Source organism: Leptodactylus fuscus, chromosome 7, assembly GCF_031893055.1.
Source record: "Leptodactylus fuscus isolate aLepFus1 chromosome 7, aLepFus1.hap2, whole genome shotgun sequence".
NCBI classification, from domain to species: Eukaryota; Metazoa; Chordata; class Amphibia; order Anura; family Leptodactylidae; genus Leptodactylus; species Leptodactylus fuscus.
The window spans coordinates 4925723-4948330 of NC_134271.1; the positions used below are offsets into that span (position 1 = coordinate 4925723).

Consider the following 22608-nt stretch of genomic DNA (forward strand, 5'->3'; position numbering starts at 1 on the left):
AATGTATCTGTGAAGATACACTATGCTTCCCTACGCAACTGGTGGTCTCCACAAGTAGAACCAGTGCCCACTAGACCTAGATGTGTAACCTATTATGTTCCACAATCCTACAAAGCCCTTGTGCTCTCGGAGCTTTGCTCTTACACTCTGCTATTTTGTAGCGTTTGTAGAATTGCTGACTTCACCAGTCTCACTTTTCCGTGCTCGAAGCAGCTTTGTGAGTTATATAATTTTCATTAGTACATTATTTTTAATAGCACATAAAGGAACGGGTTAGACGTGTGTAATTTGATCGTTGGCTTCTCTTGCCAAGGCCGTTTGCAAACTCTCCGTCCGTTTCACCGCTGTAACCAGAACAGCCAGGGAATCCCTGCCAAAGGGGGCTTTTCCTAAATGGGATGGTAAAAGTCTCAGCTAACGCTATTGCCGTCCTTACCACCTCCACACAAAGGTTAACAACGTGCGCCGTGGACAGGGTCTAACTCTTTGTCTGTAAAACTTTAAAATGAACGCGAGGGGAGTAAAGGGGGTGAGGGGGGGGTTGGAGTTTTTTGGCAGGAGTTCTACATTCTTTCCAGATTAGAACATAGCATCAAGAAGGTTTCCTTCTCCGTAATAACTTTAGACCACATATGAGTTGTGTTAACGTCTTGTCGTAGTTCAGTTGATGAGCCCAATATGATGATAATCAAAGAAATGCGGTCGCAGCAAATGTTCGGAGTTGGGGGGGGGGATGACAGAGCTTGTTTGTTTCTCATTACCAGGAATTTTGTGGTTGCGAGAGTGATACTATACACAAAGACCTCATGTAAACAACTGTTGTGTAGTCACTGGGATCCAAAAAGTTTTACCCCTGTCCCTATCCCAAAGGGGTAAAGTTTGTGTTCTTGTGTTTACACAGCTTTGACATTGGCCAATGGCAGGCGGTGATTTATAGATACAAGCTGCAGTAGCTGTCTTCTGTAAATTACTCTCCTCCGTCCTCCTCTTTTCTATTCCTTCTCACTCCCTCCAGAACATTCCTGGATCCAAGGAGTGTCAGGGTGGAATTTTTTCAGTTCTGGTTCAGAGTGAGTTTGATCCAGACGGCGACGGTTACATAATATCTTCTGCTGTAAAAGAAACTTCCTAGTAACTTTTTGGAAGATGTTTTTAGTTTGTGCGATTGTGCTGGAAACTTATGAAAGCGAAGGGCTTCTGTTTAACGGGTTTATCTAATGAGAAACAGTCATCACCCATAGACAGGCTGTCATCGCTGGGACCCCCCATGATCACTGTAATAGGGCTCCAGCCCCCATATTTCTTCACTGACTGAGTTTCAATAGAGTTGGGGGTCAGTATTGTGCACTTTTGTTTGTAAACCATTGACTATGTTCTCCTATAGAGTATACGTTTATTGCAATAACGTCAGCTTGCAACAGATTTTGGGGTTTTCCACCTACAAATTATTCAGCCAATCCAAACTTTTTGGAAAATATGGTTCGTACATCTGTAATAGCATGTCACCTTGTGATATCATATCACAAAGCAACATTGTTTCGAAAAGCTAATCATCATTGTTCTGAAAAGTTAATCAACTGTCTCATACACACATGGTCGTGGCCAGCCAAGAAGGAAGGTAAAGAAGGACACAAAGAACTCCAAGGAACTTGGCTGCCATGTTAACGTTTTATTATTCAGTTCTATGACTGTCTGAAAGGAAGCCGAGGATTTGGAACTTGGTAATAGAAAAATACAAAGTTATATTATAAAATGTAACCAGCATAGAACATTGGAGTTAAAAATGTGTTGGTGGTCTGTGGCGGACATTCACTATAAATCCAAAAATAGGTTGGAAATTTTTTTTTTCCACTTATTTATTTAGGTCCATAAAAGGGAGGGTATTCATGACTGTCTAGCCGATGTAAAAACTGAATTCAGGAGGGTTCTTATTAGATTGAATAGGGAACAGTAGTAACGCATTCGGGGTCAGAGTCATGTTTAGAAGGTCAGTCCTGCAAAGTCTGGCGGAGCTGTCAGTTACTTACAGGGTAAACACCAAGGTGAGTTGTTTGAGTGTGAAAGTTGCACCTTCCTGGTATGTAGATGGGAGAAAGTACAAGGTTCGCCTTGTAAGACTGTGATATCCGTATTCAACAAGGAATATATAACTGGGGATTGAGGTGTTGTGGACGTTGTGCTACTGAGGGAACACACATCCCACTGCTAAACCAGTCCCCAGTGGTCGAGTCATTAAACTATAGCGATACATAGGAGCTCTGTCTGCAGAATCGAAAGCTCCAAAATACACGGACGACATGTAAATGAGAATCTTTGCTCTACTTTACAGCGAAGCAATAAAAGCATTGAATGATATTAGTACGAATGACTACTGTAACAAATAATAGGCAGCAGTGTAGTCGTAGTCAGATGTGTCCAGATTCTTATAAGTGATACATGATGTGTCATATCATGCATATACATAATGCCATAAATCTCTGTACAATGTGGAACAATACCCCTTGGCATCACTACCATGGAGGCAACGCTATGGGGCACATGAAGGACCCCTGCAGGCCCCTCTTGCAGCACTTTGATCTCTTTTGATGTCTGGCTGTTCAGATATTGTAAATCCTTCTCTCTGATACATTCATTGAGATTTACAGTCTGTCTGCAATGTAATGGAGCAGAAGAACAGAAGCTCCATCACCGGTGTGAACATGGTGTTACACATTTTGAGCGTTAGTCATAGTTACTATAGCCGTAGTGGATTTTCAGTTCTTGCACCTACTTGCTCTTCGTCTTCTGCCCTATTGAAGTTAAGACTTTCCTCTCCTTCACGTTCCTCCTGGCTCCTTGTGAATTACCTTCTAAGTCAGACCACATTGTATCCTTATCACATATCCAAGACATCTGTGTCTGCCGAGCTTGATAAACGCCGCTACAAATGTTATTTATGAAGCTGACGGGTTTCCAAGTGTCTCTGCTTCCATCCACATAACTTATCGAGCGCAGAGCCGTCTATTTTCTGGAGGATTTTTCTAACTACTTTACCATATGTTTTGTACCCCATGTCTTCACTGATGGAAAATCCACTTGTTGTTGTTCTTGATACACTTGCCACAGTTTAAGACTGTCTTGTGTGAGTTTGCATTGTCAGTCTTATTGACTCTGCCTCATTGTCTTAAGGTTCGTAGAGATGTGTAGAGAATCATTCAAAAAATTCAAGGTTGAAGGAGAAGCGATTATTGCTACTTTGTTACCAATCGCATCTTATAGGTTGACATAAAAATCATTTGGGGGGATTTTTTTAAGTCTGGCGTCTTCTATGGAAGTCTGATCAAGGCCCCAAGTAGCGCTGGACGCATCGGAATGATCGAGAAGCTCTGAGCTCTTAATAAATCAGGCGCGGAGTGGAAATCTAGTGCAAAACTAGGTATGTGGTCAATCTCTGGAGCATCAAAGACGTCCCACATTATCCCCCATCTACATAGGAAAGCTGGTGTAGACGGGATAATAATTCCCCCCATTGTTGGTCGGTGTCCTCTCCATATGTGTGAACAGGGATCCTGTAAAAATTGGTCAAGAGCTAAGTAGAAAACATGACAAGGTTGTCAAACAAAGTGATCGAAATTGGTGTCTGGAAGTGGTTTCCACCCTACTCTACATTGAGAATGCACGAACAATTGGCTGAGCCGTGCATATCGGTATATGGAGATACGTCTTCTATAGTAAAGGGCATGTTCCCGGGATGATGTTGTGTATTTATTTGCATAAGGAACATGACTGAGATATGGACTTCCTTGAGGGAATCTCCAGACCAGATCCCCCGAGTGCTCTCCAATAGCAACAGCTGATAGATTGCAGATGATATTCGGAAGTCCAATATGAGGCTCAATGTGCAGAAGTGTTGTGGTGCAAATCTAAGGTCAGGGCTGATTGTCAGGATTGATACAAAACAGAGAGTGGTCAGGGCAAAGAGCAGTCAAAAAGCATAGCCTGGAAACATAGTCAACCAAATAAGAGCAAACCAATAACTCCTTCAAGAAGGTTCTAGAAACCACATAACCTTGTCCCTCAGGAAGGTATGAACATCTTGAACTGATGTTGAGATGTCTTGTGCCCCATATGGAGCACTTGAAACACCAGTAGATGTAACGCAGCGGTCGTCATCCCGTTATAACTTCGGCACAATATTAGAGCAACGTCTCCATTTGCGTAATCTTCTTATTTGCTGGTTGTAGCCAAGTCACAGACTGCGGAAATTCTGGACACCTGTCACACGTCGTCTCTATCCCGTAACACATTTCATGGATTTCCTACATTGGAGACAAAGATTGATGCCGTTATGGCCGAGAAACGTTTGGATGCGATTTTCATTGTAACGTGAACAACGCGATGCTGACAACCGGTTATTAACTTCAAAGGGAAAGACTCATTCACTTCCTTCTGAGACAAGATTGGAGACGTTGACAATCTATTCAGTCTTGTCGGTGAGTTATCCCGGTGTCAGAATAGTGTTTGAAGAGTCATCTGGAAGACAGACAGGAGATGTGTAGTCCTCTCATCTCAGCGAGGAAGATGTCTCCAGATGAAAGACTGATGAGTACAACGACGAGATCCTTTACATTAAGACCATAATATGTCAATTTTATTCTTAGACTCAACAGACGACTAAATAGGAGACCTCTAGAGATCTTTAAAGAGTAACTTTCGCTACCTGCAGCTCTTTATATCCCTAATAGCTGCACCTAGTTCTGGTCCTCTTGTCCCCACCATTCCTGAGCAATCTGGGTGGTTAGTTTTGGTGCCCGATATGATAGTTAGTGTGACACTCAGGAGGGCCAGGGCTGGTATCCTGGGTAATATATCAGATGTGGCCGGCTTGTAGGGAGTCCCTGGGTCCCAAAAGGTTCACCAAATCTCCTTTTTGATGTCCCCGACTACCCACCCCCACGTGGTACCTGACAATGACAACAGACAACCAGGTCTCGGGGGTAGTCGTTTCTCTTTTACTAGCAGGACAAGGTAATACAAATGTACATATGGAGTAATTCTTCACATACAATACAGTGATGCCTGTAGGAGTGTCCAGGCAAGCAGGTGATGGAGCTTGGAGCAGGAATGCTTTGGATAGTTTAATTAGTAGTTGCTTGGGTAGTTAAACTTGTATATACTTGTAAAGATGGCCTGTATCCAGGGGGTTAGTCCTCAACAAACTGGGTACACGTATGTAGGAGAGGAAATAGGGAGCACAGGCACAGGTGTGCTGGCTATGGGGAAATAGAAATACTGGTAAATATATAGAAGGAATGGGGGAGGAACCTCTTTACCTTATATGCAAATGTCCAAGCCATCTCGGTCTGCAAGGACTATTAAAGGGAATTGGATGAGCAGGACCGGGACATTACATTAGGCTTTGTTGGTCTTGGGCAAGAGCAGACAATGGGGCAGGATTCAAAGCTTTGATACTATTCACCAGTGATTGGAACTATGAATGCCACTCGTTTACCTGCTCCTGTCTGACACCGCCCACCTGACAGTAGACTCCTAATTAACCTATCAGGCACCAAAACTTGCTGAACTGGTTACTTCGGTATGGTGGGGACTAGAGAAAAGAAGTTGCAACTGCTCATTTAACCCTTTCCCGACATCCATCTCTCTATGAGGGTGAATGTTGGGTGTTTAATATGGCGGCACTCAGGAGCGGAGACCCGGCGACAATGCTGCGATCAGTGCCCATATTAATGCAGAAATATAAAAAAGTTACCCGTGTCCGATTCTGGCCACTCAAATAGCTTTTTACTTTCAAAGTTTCGGATTCTCTTCAAGGTGGTAAAAATTAACAAAAACTCCAAGTTTCGGTATCGCCATAATCGCGCTGAATACAGGTTACGTGTCATTGTGACTGCACAGTGATCGATATAGAAGCCAAGAAGAAGGTTTTTCTCTAATTCCACCTCATTGTGATCTCATGTCCAGCTTCTTAATACATTGTAAAGAATATTAAATAGTTACAAAGTACAATCTGTCCCACAAACACGAAGCCCTCCTACGGCTCCATCAACAGGAACATAAAGGATTATGGTCTTTGGAAGAAGCAATTGATACATGGCCGTGTCGGGAAGGGGTTAAAGTATCTTCTTAATGTCTCCAATATCTTTCAGATACACCTGGCAAGTTCAAGATAAGATTGACGCCAATAATGTTGCCTACACGTCTGGGAAGCTAAGTCTACATACCGATTACCCTGCTCTTCAGTATCCCCCGGGGGTAAGTACCCGAATACTACTGAGGTGCAACATGAGGGCCAAGCTTTGTGTTTTCTGTCCAGATTTATAAAACATTTGTTTGATTGGGTCATCCAGGATCTTGGTGGACATTAGGAGTGTAGCAGTCACATTGGCCGGGGGTGCCCGAGGAGGACCTCTAGAGGTGGGGGCTGATTTTTGCTTGGAATCAGAAGCTTCAAATTACAATCCATCATCTCCTACATCAATAAGTCATAGGTGGCAAAGCTTATACTGGAGACTGTAGAGACAGGACCTGATGGGGAGACCTTTATTTCCTGTGCCTTAGATGAGGTTATCTAATTGGGAACGGTGTCTGAATGGCTATACAACACTAGCAAGCCGCCTGTGGATACTTTCATTCCTTAAAGGTTTTCTCAGCTTGGAAAAATCCTTAATACTTACAAGGGTCCTTTGACAAAGGGCTTTAAAAAATTCTCATTTGCAATCTATGGGGAAAGCTGGTAGGTGTTCACTTTTCCTGCAGTGCCTCCGCAGGTGAAATGAAGCATTACAAAATGACCATTAAAATGAATGGCTTGCCTGTGCAATGCGGGACTGTACCGGACAGGACAGGACCAAACTGGACAGGACAGACAGGTTCTCCAGAGCAAAAGACACTCTTTGTAACAACACTGTACTCTGATCAAGGGTCAGAAGACACAATGTGTCTTGTTAGGGAGAGATAATGCAGGGACTTATAAGACCATACATGTCTTGCTGAGAATTCTGGGTAAGGAACATGCAAATAAGACCTTATTGGTGGAAAATGGGAACAAGCTCTAGCGCCACCTTTAGGAAGGAGCTCCCTATAGACTATGCAGTCACAGCAGCTGGAGCAGTAAGCCAGATGTCAGGGACCCCATGCTAGAGATAGCTGCAGATCCTAGAGCAGGGTAGGGAACGTACGGCTCTCCAACGGTTGCAAAACTACAACTCCCAGCATGCATACTTGCTCTGCTGTTCTTGGAATTCCCATGGAAGTGAATGGAGCATGCTGGGAGTTGTAGTTTCACAACAGCTGGAGAGCCGAAGGTTCCCTACCCCTGTCCTAGAGGTTGGATCCTCATCTGTCAGACATATAGGACAAATTCTTGATTGTCAATGCCCCTTTAAATCCCATTTCTCAAAGCATCGGTGGGAACTATCTGGAAGGAGATTTCCTAGAATAACAAGTTCTTGAAAACTCATTAAGTCTTTGAGGCTAATAATGAACATACCATTAATTGTGACTATTGTAAAACATCAAAGTAAAAAAACAGGTAAAAAGAAGTGAGTGGAGGGGAACAGATGTGTGTGAGGTCACGGACGTGTGCATGCCAAGGATTACATACACCCATAGGATTACAGAGCTGTGTCCGGTCCAAGCCATTCATGCAAACACAACCGTATAGATGAGCCTGGACGCGGCCTCTGACTATGATGTCATCTGCAAATGTTCTATCTGTGATTTATGTTCTTTCAATTAAGATTTGCAGAGTTTATTGCTACAAACAATGGAGCTCCAGTGATTACAAAGAGCCCAGTATAGACATCCAGGACTAGCAGGTCCGCACATGTACTTCATTATACCAAGTGTGCAACTGGAAGAGAGTCAGAAAATCATCTCTAATAGACTATTACTAGGAGGCCGGAGAGGCGAATGTCTATTATGTGACTACTAGATATATAGTTATAGGATAGAGGAGAGAAGCTGAGCTGTGTGATATATAGGGGTATAGGATAGAGGAGAGAAGCTGAGCTGTGTGATATATAGGGGTATAGGATAGAGGAGAGAAGCTGAGCTGTGTGATATATAGGGGTATATGATAGAGGAGAGAAGCTGAGCTGTGTGATATATAGGGGTATATGATAGAGGAGAGAAGCTGAGCTGTGTGATATATAGGGGTATAGGATAGAGGAGAGAAGCTGAGCTGTGTGATATATAGGGGTATAGGATAGAGGAGAGAAGCTGAGCTCTGTGATATATAGGGGTATAGGATAGAGGAGAGAAGCTGAGCTGTGTGATATATAGGGTTATAAGATAGAGGAGAGAAGCTGAGCTCTGTGATATATAGGGGTATAGGATAGAGGAGAGAAGCTGAGCTGTGTGATATATAGGGTTATAGGATAGAGGAGAGAAGCTGAGCTGTGTGATATATAGGGTTATAGGATAGAGGAGAGAAGCTGAGCTGTGTGATATATAGGGGTATAGGATAGAAGAGAGAAGCTGAGCTGTGTGATATATAGGGTTATATGATAGCGGAGAGAAGCTGAGCTGTGTGATATATAGGGTTATATGATAGAGGAGAGAAGCTGAGCTGTGTGATATATAGGGTTATAAGATAGAGGAGAGAAGCTGAGCTGTGTGATATATAGGGGTATAGGATAGAGGAGAGAAGCTGAGCTGTGTGATATATAGGGGTATAGGATAGAGGAGAGAAGCTGAGCTGTGTGATATATAGGGGTATATGATAGAGGAGAGAAGCTGAGCTGTGTGATATATAGGGGTATATGATAGAGGAGAGAAGCTGAGCTGTGTGATATATAGGGGTATAGGATAGAGGAGAGAAGCTGAGCTGTGTGATATATAGGGGTATAGGATAGAGGAGAGAAGCTGAGCTCTGTGATATATAGGGGTATAGGATAGAGGAGAGAAGCTGAGCTGTGTGATATATAGGGGTATATGATAGAGGAGAGAAGCTGAGCTGTGTGATATATAGGGGTATATGATAGAGGAGAGAAGCTGAGCTGTGTGATATATAGGGGTATAGGATAGAGGAGAGAAGCTGAGCTGTGTGATATATAGGGGTATAGGATAGAGGAGAGAAGCTGAGCTGTGTGATATATAGGGGTATATGATAGAGGAGAGAAGCTGAGCTGTGTGATATATAGGGTTATAAGATAGAGGAGAGAAGCTGAGCTGTGTGATATATAGGGGTATAGGATAGAGGAGAGAAGCTGAGCTGTGTGATATATAGGGTTATAGGATAGAGGAGAGAAGCTGAGCTGTGTGATATATAGGGTTATAGGATAGAGGAGAGAAGCTGAGCTGTGTGATATATAGGGGTATAGGATAGAAGAGAGAAGCTGAGCTGTGTGATATATAGGGTTATATGATAGCGGAGAGAAGCTGAGCTGTGTGATATATAGGGTTATATGATAGAGGAGAGAAGCTGAACTGTGTGATATATAGGGGTATAGGATAGAGGAGAGAAGCTGAGCTGTGTGATATATAGGGGTATAGGATAGAAGAGAGAAGCTGAGCTGTGTGATATATAGGGGTATAGGATAGAGGAGAGAAGCTGAGCTGTGTGATATATAGGGGTATAGGATAGAGGAGAGAAGCTGAGCTGTGTGATATATAGGGTTATATGATAGAGGAGAGAAGCTGAGCTGTGTGATATATAGGGTTATAGGATAGAGGAGAGAAGCTGAACTGTGTGATATATAGGGGTATAGGATAGAGGAGAGAAGCTGAGCTGTGTGATATATAGGGATATAGGATAGAGGAGAGAAGCTGAGCTGTGTGATATATAGGGGTATAGGATAGAGGAGAGAAGCTGAGCTGTGTGATATATAGGGTTATATGATAGAGGAGAGAAGCTGAGCTGTGTGATATATAGGGTTATAGGATAGAGGAGAGAAGCTGAGCTGTGTGATATATAGGGTTATAGGATAGAAGAGAGAAGCTGAGCTGTGTGATATATAGGGATATATGATAGAGGAGAGAAGCTGAGCTGTGTGATATATAGGGGTATAGGATAGAGGAGAGAAGCTGAGCTGTGTGATATATAGAGGTATAGGATAGAGGAGAGAAGCTGAGCTGTGTGATATATAGGGTTATAGGATAGAGGAGAGAAGCTGAGCTGTGTGATATATAGGGGTATAGGATAGAGGAGAGAAGCTGAGCTGTGTGATATATAGGGTTATAGGATAGAGGAGAGAAGCTGAGCTGTGTGATATATAGGGATATAGGATAGAGGAGAGAAGCTGAGCTGTGTGATATATAGGGATATATGATAGAGGAGAGAAGCTGAGCTGTGTGATATATAGGGGTATAGGATAGAGGAGAGAAGCTGAGCTGTGTGATATATAGAGGTATAGGATAGAGGAGAAAAGCTGAGCTGTGTGATATATAGGGTTATAGGATAGAGGAGAGAAGCTGGGCTGTGTGATATATAGGGTTATAGGATAGAGGAGAGAAGCTGAGCTGTGTGATATATAGGGTTATAGGATAGAAGAGAGAAGCTGAGCTGTGTGATATATAGGGATATATGATAGAGGAGAGAAGCTGAGCTGTGTGATATATAGGGGTATAGGATAGAAGAGAGAAGCTGAGCTGTGTGATATATAGGGTTATATGATAGCGGAGAGAAGCTGAGCTGTGTGATATATAGGGTTATATGATAGAGGAGAGAAGCTGAGCTGTGTGATATATATATAGGGGTATAGAATAGAGGAGAGAAGCTGAGCTGTGTGATATATAGGGGTATAGGATAGAGGAGAGAAGCTGAGCTGTGTGATATATAGGGGTATAGGATAGAGGAGAGAAGCTGAGCTGTGTGATATATAGGGGTATAGGATAGAGGAGAGAAGCTGAGCTGTGTGATATATAGGCATAGAGGAGAGAAGCTGAGCTGTGTGATATATAGGGGTATAGGATAGAGGAGAGAAGCTGAGCTGTGTGATATATAGGGTTATATGATAGAGGAGAGAAGCTGAGCTGTGTGATATATAGGGTTATAGGATAGAGGAGAGAAGCTGAGCTGTGTGATATATAGAGGTATAGGATAGAGGAGAGAGGCTGAGCTGTGTGATATATAGGGTTATAGGATAGAGGAGAGAAGCTGAGCTGTGTGATATATAGGGGTATAGGATAGAGGAGAGAAGCTGAGCTGTGTGATATATAGGGTTATAGGATAGAGGAGAGAAGCTGAGCTGTGTGATATATAGGGGTATAGGATAGAGGAGAGAAGCTGAGCTGTGTGATATATAGGGATATAGGATAGAGGAGAGAAGCTGAGCTGTGTGATATATAGGGTTATATGATAGAGGAGAGAAGCTGAGCTGTGTGATATATAGGGGTATAGGATAGAGGAGAGAAGCTGAGCTGTGTGATATATAGGGATATAGGATAGAGGAGAGAAGCTGAGCTGTGTGATATATAGGGATATATGATAGAGGAGAGAAGCTGAGCTGTGTGATATATAGGGGTATAGGATAGAGGAGAGAAGCTGAGCTGTGTGATATATAGAGGTATAGGATAGAGGAGAGAAGCTGAGCTGTGTGATATATAGGGTTATAGGATAGAGGAGAGAAGCTGGGCTGTGTGATATATAGGGTTATAGGATAGAGGAGAGAAGCTGAGCTGTGTGATATATAGGGGTATAGGATAGAGGAGAGAAGCTGAGCTGTGTGATATATAGGGTTATAGGATAGAAGAGAGAAGCTGAGCTGTGTGATATATAGGGATATATGATAGAGGAGAGAAGCTGAGCTGTGTGATATATAGGGGTATAGGATAGAAGAGAGAAGCTGAGCTGTGTGATATATAGGGTTATATGATAGCGGAGAGAAGCTGAGCTGTGTGATATATAGGGTTATATGATAGAGGAGAGAAGCTGAGCTGTGTGATAGATATATATAGGGGTATAGAATAGAGGAGAGAAGCTGAGCTGTGTGATATATAGGGGTATAGGATAGAGGAGAGAAGCTGAGCTGTGTGATATATAGGGGTATAGGATAGAGGAGAGAAGCTGAGCTGTGTGATATATAGGGGTATAGGATAGAGGAGAGAAGCTGAGCTGTGTGATATATAGGCATAGAGGAGAGAAGCTGAGCTGTGTGATATATAGGGGTATAGGATAGAGGAGAGAAGCTGAGCTGTGTGATATATAGGGTTATATGATAGAGGAGAGAAGCTGAGCTGTGTGATATATAGGGTTATAGGATAGAGGAGAGAAGCTGAGCTGTGTGATATATAGAGGTATAGGATAGAGGAGAGAAGCTGAGCTGTGTGATATATAGGGTTATAGGATAGAGGAGAGAAGCTGAGCTGTGTGATATATAGGGGTATAGGATAGAGGAGAGAAGCTGAGCTGTGTGATATATAGGGTTATAGGATAGAGGAGAGAAGCTGAGCTGTGTGATATATAGGGTTATAGGATAGAGGAGAGAAGCTGAGCTGTGTGATATATAGGGTTATAGGATAGAGGAGAGAAGCTGAGCTGTGTGATATATAGAGGTATAGGATAGAGGAGAGAAGCTGAGCTGTGTGATATATAGGGGTATAGGATAGAGGAGAGAAGCTGAGCTGTGTGATATATAGGGTATATGATAGAGGAGAGAAGCTGAGCTGTGTGATATATAGGGGTATAGGATAGAGGAGAGAAGCTGAGCTGTGTGATATATAGGGGTATAGGATAGAGGAGAGAAGCTGAGCTGTGTGATATATAGGGTTATAGGATAGAGGAGAGAAGCTGAGCTGTGTGATATATAGGGGTATAGGATAGAGGAGAGAAGCTGAGCTGTGTGATATATAGGGGTATAGGATAGAGGAGAGAAGCTGAGCTGTGTGATATATAGGGGTATAGGATAGAGGAGAGAAGCTGAGCTGTGTGATATATAGGGTTATAGGATAGAGGAGAGAAGCTGAGCTGTGTGATATATAGGGGTATAGGATAGAGGAGAGAAGCTGAGCTGTGTGATATATAGGGGTATAGGATAGAGGAGAGAAGCTGAGCTGTGTGATATATAGGGTTATATGATAGAGGAGAGAAGCTGAGCTGTGTGATATATAGGGGTATAGGATAGAGGAGAGAAGCTGAGCTGTGTGATATATAGGGGTATAGGATAGAGGAGAGAAGCTGAGCTGTGTGATATATAGGGGTATAGGATAGAGGAGAGAAGCTGAGCTGTGTTATATATAGGGGTATAGGATAGAGGAGAGAAGCTGAGCTGTGTGATATATAGGGGTATAGGATAGAGGAGAGAAGCTGAGCTATGTGATATATAGGGATATAGGATAGAGGAGAGAAGCTGAGATGTGTGATATATAGGGTTATGTGATAGAGGAGAGAAGCTGAGCTGTGTGATATATAGGGATATAGGATAGAGGAGAGAAGCTGAGATGTGTGATATATAGGGTTATATGATAGAGGAGAGAAGCTGAGCTGTGTGATATTTCCTCTCTTGTACTGTATATAACACGGTATATTCTACATGTGATTCTCAGGTCCAATTCCTTCACTGTTTAAAACAAGCAGAATCTGGAGGGGAGAGTGAAGTCGTAGACGGGTTCAATGTCTGCAACAAACTGAGGAAACAGAACCCAGCAGCCTATGACATCCTCACGTCCACCGAGATCGACTTCACAGACACCGGCGTCGATTATTGTGACTTCTCTCTCCAGTCCAAGCAGCAGATTATTGAGTAAGTCATTATATTAGTGGATGTCTGCGAATCGCTACAAGGAATTACGTAAAAAGGAAGTGGCTGCCCCCTTGTGGCCCAGAAAGGTGATACGACTGGAGACCGCACAAGGATTCCTGCAGACACTGGAGCAGCATCAGCTTAGATGGCGTCACTGAGGCCGATCCTGGATGATAAATCTTTACATTGTCTGGTCTACATTTAGTCCATGTTATAGTTGGGTAACTTTAATACACAATTTTTTAACACAATTTTTTAATTTTTGGTGCATCTTGACATGTTTAAGCCATGCCCCATTCACTAAGAAGCCACACCCACATGTCTAGCAAGTCAACCAGATGATCAAAGATGTACAAAGTTGCAACAGAGCTTTGCCAAAGATGTTCTACATTGACAACAGCTAGAAGGGTGAATCTGTCTGGGTTACTCTGCTTGTCCAGACAGATTCATCCATTGAAGTGTATTGTGTTTGGGACAATACCAGATTTATAATGTCCCTGATGCAATTTTTGCAATATATGTAAATGTGTTAGAAGAGTGATTGGGTCTTTAGTCACCCCAAGAATGACTGTGCATTGGACAGTAGTACATGGTCGCATTGTTAGTCTGTATATAAATCTACCCTCGGATCCTTTTATGGGAAGTTCTTCCTTTGTAGAAAAAGCACCAAAAGTTTAGTCTCCATCTCATCAGAAAATTCTTCTATGGCATTGTGAGCCTATTATCCTGCGCAGGGTCCGCCATACTGTATGACTTGACTATCTCGTGAAGTATCACTACATTCTGCTCCACCAGATTGGGGCTTTACCTAAGGCCCCAGATAGCGGCTGCAGCGAAAAGCGATGCAGGAAATAGGTAGGTAGAATTAACATTCAGCGATTTCCAAGAACCTGGGGAACCTCTAATACAGGGGTAGGGAACCTACGGCTCTCCAGCTGTTGCAAAACTACAACTCCCAGCATGCATACTTGCTCTGCTGTTCTTGGAACTCCCATGGAAGTGAATGGAGCATGCTGGGAGTTGTAGTTTCACAGCAGCTGGAGAGCCGAAGGTTCCCTACCCCTACTCTAACCCAATATACCCTATAGCAAGTCCCAAACCACTCATACGACCCCATGCACATGACCAAGTGTGCACCCAAGGTAAGGCCAAGTGCAGTGACATATAGTAGGATGACGCTTAGAGCACCGACCGAGGACATTCTGTTATGCACTTACCTCTATGGAGGCTTCCGATTCCATAGGACTTGCTATATTGACCCTTGGACATCCCCTCAGAGGACACACTCGGACATGGGCATGACCCCTAAGACAGTGTTGTGACTAATGCAGATTTTTTTTTTGAACAAAAAGCATCAAAATTCTCTCTAAATGAAGTAATGAACTTGTTAATTGAGAAATGTGAAGCAGGAACATAAGACGCGGCGTCTCAGTAACCACAAGAGATCTCCGAGTCTCTGAAGACATTGAAGGATAATGATTTACATATGTGACACCGGGGACTAAATCCGGGACAGGACCGTGACCTGCCTGGGGACAGAGCGGCTGCTGTACAATTGCCGGAGCTTTGAGGAACGTCAGCGCCTGATATTATCAATGGTGGAGGTTTCCATTTATTTCCTGCCAGTGAACAACATGAGATGTAACAGGAGGGACTGTGACGGAATATACGGCCACATATGGTTATATATGGTCCAAGTCACCGAGTCTATCGGGGCTGGAAGACGCTGCCATGTGAAATCGCCATCCGGACAAGTACTGTAGATTATAGACTTACCGTGGTAGGGTGAAATATTGTCTGTTATTAAAGGGACCCAATAATCACAATAATTATATAATATAACATGGCGATATCCAGTGACCTTCTTTTCCATCTTTCAAACACTATTTCTCTGATTCCCAGTCTTTCCTAATTTCTGCCACCAATTTCCCAGGTTACTCTGCAGACTCTGATGACTGGTGTACAAGTGGCGCATCCACACTAGATATATGTGTGCTAAAGATGTGTCACTGTGTTATATAGGAAAATCCACTAGCTATTTATTGAGAAAGGTCAAAGTAGGATCTATCTAACCTATCTGCAGGGCTGGGGTGATATGCTGGTTCTGGTGACAGTAACCTATCTATCTGCAGGGCTGGGGTGTTATGCTGGTTCTGGTGACAGTAACCTATCTATCTGCAGGGCTGGGGTGTTATGCTGGTTCTGGTGACAGTAACCTATCTATCTGCAGGACTGGGGTGATATGCTGGGTCTGGTGACAGTAACCTATCTATCTGCAGGACTGGGGTGATATGCTGGGTCTGGTGACAGTAACCTATCTATCTGCAGGACTGGGGTGATATGCTGGTTCTGGTGACAGTAACCTATCTATCTGCAGGGCTGGGGTGATATGCTGGTTCTGGTGACAGTAACCTATCTATCTGCAGGGCTGGGGTGATATGCTGGTTCTGGTGACAGTAACCTATCTATCTGCAGGACTGGGGTGATATGCTGGTTCTGGTGACAGTAACCTATCTATCTGCAGGACTGGGGTGATATGCTGGTTCTGGTGACAGTAACCTATCTATCTGCAGGGCTGGGGTGATATGCTGGTTCTGGTGTCAGTAACCTATCTTTCTGCAGGGCTGGGGTGATATGCTCGTTCTGGTGACAGTAACCTATCTATCTGCAGGGCTGGGGTGATATGCTGGTTCTGGTGTCAGTAACCTATCTTTCTGCAGGGCTGGGGTGATATGCTCGTTCTGGTGACAGTAACCTATCTATCTGCAGGACTGGGGTGATAGGCTGGTTCTGGTGACAGTAACCTATCTATCTGCAGGGCTGGGGTGATATGCTGGGTCTGGTGACAGTAACCTATCTATCTGCAGGGCTGGGGTGATATGCTCGTTCTGGTGACAGTAACCTATCTATCTGCAGGGCTGGGGTGATATGCTGGGTCTGGTGACACTAATCTATCTATCTGCAGGGCTGGGGTGATATGCTGGTTCTGGTGACAGTAACCTATCTATCTGCAGGGCTGGGGTGATATGCTGGGTCTGGTGACAGTAACCTATCTATCTGCAGGGCTGGGGTGATATGCTGGTTCTGGTGACAGTAACCTATCTATCTGCAGGGCTGGGGTGATATACTGGTTCTGGTGACAGTAACCTATCTATCTGCAGGGCTGGGGCGATATGCTGGTTCTGGTGACAGTAACCTATCTATCTGCAGGGCTGGGGTGATATGCTGGTTCTGGTGACAGTAACCTATCTATCTGCAGGGCTGGGGTGATATGCTGGGTTTGGTGACAGTAACCTATCTATCTGCAGGGCTGGGGTGATATGCTGGTTCTGGTGACAGTAACCTATCTATCTGCAGGGCTGGAGTGATATAACATTAATAATATGTGTATGCTAATGTTCCATTTCAGGTTGGATCCTTCAGGGGAACTTCTACGAATTAACTTCAATAATGCCACCAGGGATTCTGTTCTGAATGTTCCTCCTGAGAAGGTTCAGCCTTTCTATTCTGCTCTGAAGGAATTTGTGGACTTGATGAATCAGCCAGAAAATACCTTTTATTACAAAATGAGACCAGGTCAGTAAATCCCTCCCCATTCTAACCCCCTGCTGGTCCCCGCTGGTCTGCTTGGCTTGGCCTGGAGTGAGGATTCCCCATTCTATGTAATATCTCAGATCATGAACTCCCATGATTTGTACAGCGCTGCAGAATATGTTGGTGCAATATAAATATGTTATTATTAATTGTTATTAACCTCTTTAACCAGTTGGTTGCTGCACTGCTGATAATAAGGAGTCGGGGGGGGGCATATTCTAAAACCCTCTACTTTGGACACCAAGAGAACTTGTCCTGTCTCTGTCTCGATATCTTGAAGATTCTTAAGACTTTGAGAGAGCCTCAGTATAAACACAATACAGATATAAGAGGCCAGCAAGTGTAACGTAGGAGTAGCTGCGACACGTGGGTGCCAATAGTGGGGTTGTCCGACCCTAGAGAGGAGTGAACTGGATTCACCTCTTCTGGGCCTCCTAGTGACCTCTAGGGCGCTGTGACCTGTGATTGGTCCTTAGCAGTCACATGGGGTGCTCCAGGTCATGATGTCATGAAGAGTATAATCATTTGACTTCCGGTCCTCTATGAACATATTTGGCCAAAAACGAATCCTTAGGTTGAACAATCCAAACTTGAATCTTTTGAGGTTCATCCGTCCGTTTCCAGCCAATCCTGTGGATAAGTCATAAGTCTGAAAATTTGATTTGGGACTAGGAAACCCCTTTAAGGATTGGGCAGCTAAATTATGTCAACATCAGTGTCTTGTAGTAACATCAGTGTCCTTTAATAACATCAGTGTCTTGTAGTAACATCAGTGTCTTGTAGTAGCATCAGTGTCTTGTAGTAACATCAGTGTCTTGTAGTAACATCAGTGTCTTGTAGTAACATCAGTGTCTTGTAGTAGCATCAGTGTCTTGTAGTGGCATCAGTGTCTTGTAGTAACATCAGTGTCTTGTAGTAACATCAGTGTCTTGTAGTAGCATCAGTGTCTTGTAGTGGCATCAGTGTCTTGTAGTAACATCAGTGTCTTGTAGTAGCATCAGTGTCTTGTAGTGGCATCAGTGTCTTGTAGTAACATCAGTGTCTTGTAGTAGCATCAGTGTCTTGTAGTAACATCAGTGTCTTGTAGTAACATCAGTGTCTTGTAGTAGCATCAGTGTCTTGTAGTGGCATCAGTGTCTTGTAGTGGCATCAGTGTCTTGTAGTAACATCAGTGTCTTGTAGTAGCATCAGTGTCTTGTAGTGGCATCAGTGTCTTGTAGTGGCATCAGTGTCTTGTAGTAACATCAGTGTCCTGTAGTAACATCAGTGTCTGGTAGTAACATCAGTGTCTGGTAGTAGCATCAGTGTCCTGTAGTAACATCAGTGTCTGGTAGTAACATCAGTGTCTGGTAGTAGCATCAGTGTCCTGTAGTATCATCAGTGTCCTGTAGTATCATCAGTGTCCTGTAGTAACATCAGTGTCCTGTAGTAACATCAGTGTCCTGTAGTAACATCAGTGTCCTGTAGTAACATCAGTGTCCTGTAATAACATCAGAGTCCTGTAATAACATTAGTATCTGGTAGTAGCATCAGTGTCCTGTAGTAACATCAGTGTCTAGTAGTAACATCAGTGTCTGGTAGTAACATCAGTGTCCGGTAGTAACATCAGTGTCCTGTAGTAACATCAGTGTCCGGTAGTAACATCAGTGTCTGGAAGTAAGATCAGTGTCCTGTAGTAACATCAGTGTCCGGTAGTAACATCAGTGTCCTGTAGTAACATCAGTGTCCTGTAGTAGCACCAGTGTCCGGTAGTAGCACCAGTGTCCTGTAGTAACATCAGTATCCTGTAATAACATCAGTGTCTTGTAGTAAAATCAGTGCCTGGTAGTAACATCAGTGTCCTGTAGTAACATCAGTGTCTGGTAGTAGCATCAGTGTTCTGTAGTAACATCAGTGTCTGGTAGTAACATCAGTGTCCGGTAGTAGCATCAGTGTCTGGTAGTAACATCAGTGTCTGGAAGTAAGATCAGTGTCCTGTAGTAACATCAGTGTCCTGTAGTAACATCAGTGTCCTGTAGTAACATCAGTGTCCTGTAATAACATCAGTGTCTTGTAGTAAAATCAGTGCCTGGTAGTAACATCAGTGTCTGGTAGTAGCATCAGTGTTCTGTAGTAACATCAGTGTCTGGTAGTAACATCAGTGTCCGGTAGTAGCATCAGTGTCTGGTAGTAACATCAGTGTCTGGAAGTAAGATCAGTGTCCTGTAGTAACATCAGTGTCCTGTAGTAACATCAGTGTCCTGTAGTAACATTAGTATCTGGTAGTAACATCAGTGTCCTATAGTAACATCAGTGTCCGGTAGTAACATCAGTGTCCTGTAGTAACATCAGTGTCCGGTAGTAACATCAGTGTCTGGAAGTAAGATCAGTGTCCTGTAGTAACATCAGTGTCCGGTAGTAACATCAGTGTCCTGTAGTAACATCAGTGTCCTGTAGTAGCACCAGTGTCCGGTAGTAGCACCAGTGTCCTGTAGTAACATCAGTATCCTGTAATAACATCAGTGTCTTGTAGTAAAATCAGTGCCTGGTAGTAACATCAGTGTCCTGTAGTAACATCAGTGTCTGGTAGTAGCATCAGTGTTCTGTAGTAACATCAGTGTCTGGTAGTAACATCAGTGTCCGGTAGTAGCATCAGTGTCTGGTAGTAACATCAGTGTCTGGAAGTAAGATCAGTGTCCTGTAGTAACATCAGTGTCCTGTAGTAACATCAGTGTCCTGTAGTAACATCAGTGTCCTGTAATAACATCAGTGTCTTGTAGTAAAATCAGTGCCTGGTAGTAACATCAGTGTCTGGTAGTAGCATCAGTGTTCTGTAGTAACATCAGTGTCTGGTAGTAACATCAGTGTCTGGAAGTAAGATCAGTGTCCTGTAGTAACATTAGTATCTGGTAGTAACATCAGTGTCCTATAGTAACATCAGTGCCTGGTAGTAACATCAGTGTCTGGTAGTAACATCAGTGTCCGGTAGTAGCATCAGTGTCTGGTAGTAACATCAGTGTCTGGAAGTAAGATCAGTGTCCTGTAGTAACATCAGTGTCCTGTAATAACATCAGTGTCTTGTAGTAAAATCAGTGCCTGGTAGTAACATCAGTGTCTGGTAGTAGCATCAGTGTTCTGTAGTAACATCAGTGTCTGGTAGTAACATCAGTGTCCGGTAGTAGCATCAGTGTCTGGTAGTAACATCAGTGTCTGGAAGTAAGATCAGTGTCCTGTAGTAACATTAGTATCTGGTAGTAACATCAGTGTCCTATAGTAACATCAGTGTCCGGTAGTAACATCAGTGTCATGTAGTAACATCAGTGTCCTGTAATAACATCAGTGTCCTGTAGTAACATCAGTGTCCTGTAGTAACATTAGTATCTGGTAGTAACATCAGTGTCCTATAGTAACATCAGTGTCCGGTAGTAACATCAGTGTCCTGTAGTAACATCAGTGTCCTGTAATAACATCAGTGTCCTGTAGTAACATCAGTGTCCGGTAGTAACATCAGTGTCCTGTAGTAACATCAGTGTCCTGTAATAACATCAGTGTCCTGTAGTACCATCAGTGCCTGGTAGTAACATCAGTGTCTGGTAGTAACATCAGTGTCCGGTAGTAACATCAGTGTCTGGTAGTAACATCAGTGTCCGGTAGTAACATCAGTGTCTGGTAGTAACATCAGTGTCCGGTAGTAGCATCAGTGTCCTGTAGTAACATCAGTGTCCTGTAATAACATCAGTGTCCTGTAGTACCATCAGTGCCTGGTAGTACCATCAGTGCCTGGTAGTAACATCAGTGTCTGGTAGTAACATCAGTGTCCTGTAGTAACATCAGTGTCCTTTAATAACATCAGTGTCCTGTAGTACCATCAGTGCCTGGTAGTAACATCAGTGTCTGGTAGTAACATCAGTGTCCGGTAGTAACATCAGTGTCTGGTAGTAACATCAGTGTCCGGTAGTAGCATCAGTGTCTGGTAGTAGCATCAGTGTTCTGTAGTACCATCAGTGCCTGGTAGTAACATCAGTGTCTGGTAGTAACATCAGTGTCCGGTAGTAACATCAGTGTCTGGTAGTAACATCAGTGTCCTGTAGTAACATCAGTGTCCTGTAGTACCATCAGTGCCTGGTAGTATCATCAGTGTCTGGTAGTAACATCAGTGCCTGGTAGTAACATCAGTGTCCGGTAGTAACATCAGTGTCCGGTAGTAACATCAGTGTCCGGTAGTAACATCAGTGTCCGGTAGTAACATCAGTGTCCGGTAGTAGCATCAGTGTCCGGTAGTAGCATCAGTGTCCGGTAGTAACATCAGTGTCCGGTAGTAACATCAGTGTCCGGTAGTAGCATCAGTGTCCTGTAGTAACATCAGTGTCCTGTAATAACATCAGTGTCCTGTAGTACCATCAGTGCCTGGTAGTATCATCAGTGTCCTGTAATAACATCAGTGTCCTGTAGTACCATCAGTGCCTGGCAGTAGCATCAGTGTCCTGTAGTAACATCAGTGTCCGGTAGTAACATCAGTGTCTGGTAGTACCATCAGTGTCCTGTAGTAACATCAGTGTCTGTTCTCAGGCCAAGTGGTGACATTTGACAACTGGCGGATCTTACACGGACGGAAAAGCTACGAATCAGGAGGAGAAGTGTCCCGTCACCTGGAGGGCTCCTACCTGGATTGGGACGTGGTGATGTCCAGACTGAGGGCCCTGAAGAGGAAGCTGCAGAACTCCAGCTGATTCTTCTCCGTGTCATTCAGTAATGCACGCCTTGTGAATACATTGTAACTATATTACAATTATATGGTTATGGATCAGTCCTGTCACATAATAAATTATTTTGACACATGGATTTCTTATTATTGTTTCTTAGACTTTTCACCATTTATAATATTTTTATTGCATTTCCTGGGACGAATCATTTCTGCGATCTGTGACCTATGATGGGGATTTATTAATATCAGTGCAAGGTAAAAGTGGGACAACTGCCCATCACAACCTAATGCCCCAGGGCCACTAGATCTCGTGCCACAAGAAGATCTAGTATTCTGTATAAATGGCAGCATGTAAGGGCAACATATAGGATGGAGATCCGGGCCAGGTGGGGTCACTTGTCATTGCAGCAAATTTATACAGTCCCCTATATACAGTGCAGTCTTACGCCGCCATATACAGTAGCAGTAGCAGATTATAATAAGGTCATTCTGGGTGGCCGCCCAAATATCATGGAGATCCCACGGCCACCCAAACCTCTCACCATGGTTAACAATTGCAGTGCCAGTAGAATTGTAATCTGTAAGTAGATGCAAGGCTGTAACTAGTCATCCCATAAGTAGGAGGCAGCATCATAGAGTGGGTGGTGC

General features: G+C 43.5%; 1 protein-coding gene across 2 annotated transcripts in view; it reads left to right on the forward strand.

Annotated features, from left to right (window-relative positions):
- The window catches only part of BBOX1 (gamma-butyrobetaine hydroxylase 1), a 54020-nt gene extending 31923 nt beyond the window's left edge, over positions 1–22097 (forward strand). For both annotated transcript variants that reach the window (XM_075280834.1, XM_075280833.1), the window contains exons 5-8: positions 6147–6252; positions 13486–13682; positions 17092–17258; positions 21825–22097. In XM_075280834.1, coding sequence (XP_075136935.1) covers positions 6147–6252; positions 13486–13682; positions 17092–17258; positions 21825–21985 — 631 coding nt within the window. In that variant the 3' untranslated portion in view covers positions 21986–22097. The remainder of the gene's footprint in view (positions 1–6146; positions 6253–13485; positions 13683–17091; positions 17259–21824) is intronic.
- Positions 22098–22608: the final 511 nt, after the last annotated feature.